Raw genomic sequence first — 6,000 nt, forward strand, 5'->3', positions numbered from 1 at the left:
CATACCTCTCAGGAAGGAGACGCATTCTGTCTCCTAGAGGTGAACGTACGTGTGTGAAAAGTGCAAATCAATCCCAGAACAACAGCAAAGGACCTTGTAAAGATGCTGGAGGAAACAGGAACAAAAGTATCTATATCCACAGTAAAACAAGTCCTATATCAACATAACCTGAAAGGCCGCTCAGCAAGGAAGAAGCCACTGCTCCAAAACCGCCATAAAAAAAGCCAGACTACGGTTTGCAACTGCACATGGGGACAAAGATTGTACTTTTTGGAGAAATGTTCTCTGGTCTGATGAAACAAAAATAGAACTGTTTGGCCATAATGACCATTGTTATATTAGAGGAAAAAGGGAGATGCTTGCAAGCCGAAGAATACCATCCCAACCGTAAAGCACAGGGGTGGCAGCATCATGTTGTGGGGGTGCTTTGCTGCAGGAGGGACTGGTGCACTTCACAAAATAGATGGCATCATGAGGGATTGAAATGATGTGAATATATTGAAGCAACATCTCAAGACGTCAGTCAGGAAGTTAAAGCTTGGTCGCAAATGGGTCATCCAAATGGACAATGACCCAAGGATTCTTCCAAATTTGTGGCAAAATGGCTTAAGGACAACAAAGTCAAGTTATTGGAGTGGCCATCACAAAGCCCTGACCTCAATCCTATAGAACATTTGTGGGCAGAACTGAAAAAGCGTGTGCGAGCAAGGAGGCCTACAAACCTGACTCAGTTACACCAGCTCTGTCAGGAGGAATGGGACAAAAGTCACCCAACTTATTGTGGGAAGCTTGTGGAAGGCTACCTGAAACATTTGACCCAAGTTAAACAATTTAAAAGGCAATGCTACCAAATAGTGTATGTAAACTTCTGACCCATTGGGAATGTGATTAAAGAAATTAAAGCTGAAATAAATCACTATTATTCTGACATTTCACATTCTTAAAATAACGTGGTGATCTTAACTGATCTAAGACTGGGAATTTTTACTAGGATTAAATGTCAGGAATAATGAAAAACTGAGTTTAAATGTATTTGGCCAAGGTGTATGTAAACTTCCGACTTCATCTGTATCCATTACGTGCCAAATAAAGAAACAAGGTTGACTAACAGGGTTGGAGATCATCTTAAAAGTGCAGTCAAAAACATACATTTACCACTGTTTTATATACACATTTCCACACTATGTGGTTGGAATAATACTGTGAAATTGTGACGATGATGCCCCTTTTAGTGTAAGAGCTGCTTGAAAAGACTGCCTGAAATGTAAACCTGTTTTGGTGGGATGGAGTTTTAGCATGCCTGGTGACATCACCAGCTGATTAATTAGTTAGTTCTAAAAATCTGTCAATAACAGCTAATTTTCAGTTTTCCCCTCCCCACTCAAACCACTCCCAGACAGTCCTAGCTAAATTCTTGCTTGAGAAATTGCTCTTTGCCAAGAAGCTATTTGTTTATTTTTGACCATTTTAATTGGAAACAATCAGTTAGGTACTTAATTGTTACACAGAAATAATTTGATATTGAGACAAAACAGCTGCAAATGGGCCAGTAAATTAGCCTTAAACCCTCTTGTGACAGGGGGAATGGAAGCTTACTGTGCGCAACAGGAAGGGGAAATTGAATGCAAACTTCAAAACCCCAAAAAACGCTAAAAAGGGATACTGCGAAACTGGCAATTTGGCTGTTTTTCTACCTATCCAGAGTCAGATAAAAATATAAGTTAAAAACGTGGATACCATGGATGTTTACATTTCTGCACGCGGTATGAAGAAAGTTAGCGCATGCTTCTGTACCTGTAGACTTCGTTGCCAAACTACCTCTCTTCAAACTGCAAGCAGAGACATAGAAATGGTATCCACAAGTTAATCTAACTGTGGGTAAGTAGAGAACTGCCAGTATTTTTTGTTTTGTTTTTAATTGCCTGTATCTACGGGTTACAGGGTTGACGTTATGATCGACTTGCTCAGTTTTCCACCAGAAAATTGCCAAAAAGTATAATACCAGCTCATCTGAGTTATATACTATGATTCGACTATTTTTTGTTCAATGACACTTTTGAAAAAGAAAAATTAAGGAATAGTTTCACCATACTAAAATGAGAATTCAGTTCACGTAACGGGGTTGAACTTAAAATGAAGGACAGACGTTGTGCAATTAAATGAATCACTAAATCAATAACAATCTTCAGAAATGACTGTCAAATCAACAAGAGTTTTACAATGGTAAAATCTTCCTAGAAGTCAGAGGGCGCACAGAAGGACGTGCCAAAATGCATTACTTTGGCCACTCAGATTTAATGTTCCATGTGGCCTATGGTAAAGGCCACTTCATTCAATTTAACAGCTCTTAAAATTCAATATTGGTGCACAATTTTTACTTAAAATATCAAAAGGGATGCTAAAAAGGTACTAATTTGGTGGAACTACCGTGATAAATGCAATGACCTAAGTGTGTTTCTGCTTAGCTGGAGCACCCATCCTATAGAGATACTGTCTGTGGATGGATGGGTTCATCGGACTTCCTTTCTGCTGAATCACGTAACATTTTCTGAAGGCTAGTACCGTATGATTGCACCTTGTACAGCAATGGAGGCTCAACATATACCCTAGAATTCTGGAATACTTAAAAACCCTGATGTGACAAGAGTACAGTACATCCTCAATGTTTCGATGCAAGTCACTAGAAGTCATTTATTCTGGTTAAAATGGGAGTAACTACATTACACCAAGAGATAGCATCCTCAGTCACCGCATTTCTTACTAAATGTCAAACACACAATTACTAAGAGTGGCCATGAACAGTTTGATTTGTGTCAGTCTGTCTCTGGGTGTTTTTGTTGAACTATCCTGTGGGTACCAGAAGTCCTCACAAGGATAGTAAAACATGGAAAATTCAGACAAATGGGGACATTTTGCAGGTCCATATAAGGAAAAATGATATTTTAGGCATAGGAGTTAGGTTTAGGGTTACAATTAGAATTACGGTTAGGAAAATAGGATGGGAATCAATTATTTGGTCCCCAGAAGGACAGCAATACAAAACGGTGTGTGTGTGTGTACGCGCGTGCGTAGGCCTATTGCGTAACAGTGTGAGATGGATGATATACATCTCTGCGCCTCAGACAGTTTAGTACACTGATGTTGGTAAACAAGTAGTATGGCTGTCATAACCACATGTTAACTAAATAATACATAGTTGAGGAATCAATGAAAAAAAATCCACACGTTACAAGGAGGCTCAAACTGAAACAAACGCAGCTCGTCCCCAAAAATGACAGCAGCAGCTTATGGCTGTCAAAAATGCAGGTTCTGTCTAGCAATGCCCCGTGTTACATAATGCGATTCTCGGTCTGACAAGTATACCCTACGATGGGCATGTGAACCGCTAGCTGGCCGTTTTCTCCACGTTCACCCCACCTAACGTTACTCCTTAGAATCCAACGCTAGAGCCACCGAGTGCGCTCTTCTGGTTTGATGCTCCCAAAGGAAATGTTTCTACTAGTTAACGTGAGCTTGGCTAATTACGATACCCTACCCTGGCATTTGTGGGCTACTATGTCGAAGTATGTCTATTTTATAGTTACGTTAAATGACAACTGAATGACGTTATGAATCAGATGTTGATTACTCACCCATTTAGCTACTGTAACGTTAGCTAGTGTGAGTGATACTCCAAGCAGTTTCGGATCAGGATGCTGTCAAATTGCTATTCACAGCGAAAAACGTGCAAGTTGTTAGCTAGCGTTGGTTAACAACACTTGATTTTATATGATTTGAAGTCGCTATCTAGCTAGCTGGTCAACCATATACCCAGGCAAGGCCCACCTTAGCTAACCCACGCCGTTTCGTCCCCGGCAAAACCAGTAAGCCACAGCACTTTCTCCCTCCCAGATGCCGCCGGGAAAGCTTGAAGCGTAGCCTATCGTACAACTCCCACCTCACTACTATGGTATGGTTGAGTAATTTATCCGCTAGTAATATTGATCCACATCGACGCCAATGTTCGCTACTTCAACCACAGAGTTTGCTTCAACTCTACTAGACACGCACTTCCTACTACTCGCTCGCTTGCACAGGCAGCAGCTACAGATTCCACGCACAGTGAATCGCAGCCTATTGCTGGCGGTTGATTGGCTCTTGGCCTGCACATAACTCGTTTTCCACGATCATTGGCCAAAGTCTGTGTCGTTTGCTCGTGCCACGCCCTAAAGCGTTATTATTTCAAGTGACATCCACTATTCATAGCAATTAAGTCATACAAACAGAATTGTTATAGACAAACAAAATTGTAGCTACATGGTTTGGTCTGCTAGCTACTTTACTGGAAGACTAAGATGTTTGGGGGGGTGATATGTTGGCCGGGTTAGGGGTAGCCAGGTGGAAAGCATGGCCAGCTGTAGAAAAATGCATATTGAAATGATCTATTATTGTAGATTTATCAGTGGTGACAATGTTTCCTATCCTCAAGTGCATGGGGCAGCTGGGAGGAGGAGCTCTTATTCTCTATGGACTTTACAGTGTCCCAAAACTTTTTGGAATTAGAGCTACAGGATGCACATTTCTGTTTGAAAAAGCTAACCTTTGCTGACGGAGTATATTGGTTCCTGACTTCCCTGAAAAGTTGCATATTGTGAGACCTATTCGATGCTAATGCAGAACGCCACAGGATGTTTTTGTGCTGGTCAAGGGCAGTCAAGTCTGGGGTGAACCAAGGGCTATATCCGTTCTTAGTTCTGCATTATTTTTTTTAAATGGGGCATGGTTATTCAAGATGGGGAGGAAAGCACTTTTAAAGAGCAACCAGGCATCCTCTACTGACGGGATGAGGTCAATATCCTTCCAGGATACCCCGGGCCAGGTCGATTAGAAAGGCCTGCTCGCTGATGTGTTTTAGGGAGCGTTTGACAGTGATGAGGGGTGGTGAGGGGCGGACCCATTACACACGCAGGCAATGATCGCTGAGATCCTGGTTGAGGACAGCAGAGGTATTTAGAGGGCAAGTTGGTCAGGATGATATCTAAGAGGGTGCCCATGGTTACAAATTTAGGGTTGTACCTGGTAGGTTCCTTGATAATTTGTGTGAGATTGAGGGCATCTAGCTTAGATTGTAGGACGGCCGGGGTGTTAAGCATGTCCCAGTTTAGGTCACCTAACAGTACAAACTCTCAAGATAGATGGAGGGCAATCAATTCACATATGGTGTCCACGGCACAGCTGGGGGCTGAAGTGGGTCTATAACAAGAGGCAACGGTGAGAGACTTGTTTCTGGAAAGGTGGATTTTTAAAAGTAGAAGCTCTAATTGTTTTGGAACAGACCTGGATAGTAAGACAGAACTCTGCAGGCTAATTCCACCCCCTTTGGCAGTTCTACCTTGTCAGAAAATGTTATAGTTAGGGATGGAAATTTCTGGATTTTTGGTGACCTTCCTAAGCCAGGATTCAGACACGGCTAGGACATCCGGGTAGGCGGAGTGTGCCAAAGCAGTGAATAAAACAAACTTAGGGAGGAGGCTTCTGATGTTAACATGTATGAAACCAAGGCTTTTACGGTTACAGAAGTCAACAAATGAGAGCGCCTGGGGAATGGGAGTGGAGCTAGGGGCTGCAGGACCTGGGTTAACCTCTACATCACCAGAGGAACAGAGGAGGGGAAGGATAAGGGTACGGCTAAAGTCTAAGAGCTGGTTGTCTAGTGCGTTCGGAACAGAGAGTAAAAGGAGCAGATTTCTGGGCGTGGAAGAATAGATTCAAGGTATAATGTACAGACAAGGGTATGGTAGGATGTGAATAATCACTAACCAAAACAGCAATAGACAAGGCATATTGAGATTAGGGAGAGGCATGTGTAGATGAGTGATCATAGAGTCCAGTGAGTAGCTAGCCGAGCTGGAGACACGGCGATTCAGACAGCTAGCGGGCAGGGGCTAGCAGATGGGCCTCCGGGGGACATCGCAACAGAAGAGCCTGTTGAAAGCCCCTCGGACGGTTACGTCGGCAGAC

General features: G+C 42.6%; 1 protein-coding gene across 1 annotated transcript in view; it reads right to left on the reverse strand.

The window, feature by feature from the left end:
• The window catches only part of LOC106608640 (rap1 GTPase-GDP dissociation stimulator 1), a 49,060-nt gene extending 44,967 nt beyond the window's left edge, over positions 1-4,093 (reverse strand). Inside the window, 2 exon segments of the mRNA XM_014206710.2 lie at positions 3,633-3,706; positions 3,826-4,093. Coding sequence (XP_014062185.2) covers positions 3,633-3,636 — 4 coding nt within the window. The 5' untranslated portion in view covers positions 3,637-3,706; positions 3,826-4,093.
• Positions 4,094-6,000: the final 1,907 nt, after the last annotated feature.

This window comes from Salmo salar, chromosome ssa07, assembly GCF_905237065.1.
Source record: "Salmo salar chromosome ssa07, Ssal_v3.1, whole genome shotgun sequence".
Classification (NCBI taxonomy): Eukaryota; Metazoa; Chordata; class Actinopteri; order Salmoniformes; family Salmonidae; genus Salmo; species Salmo salar.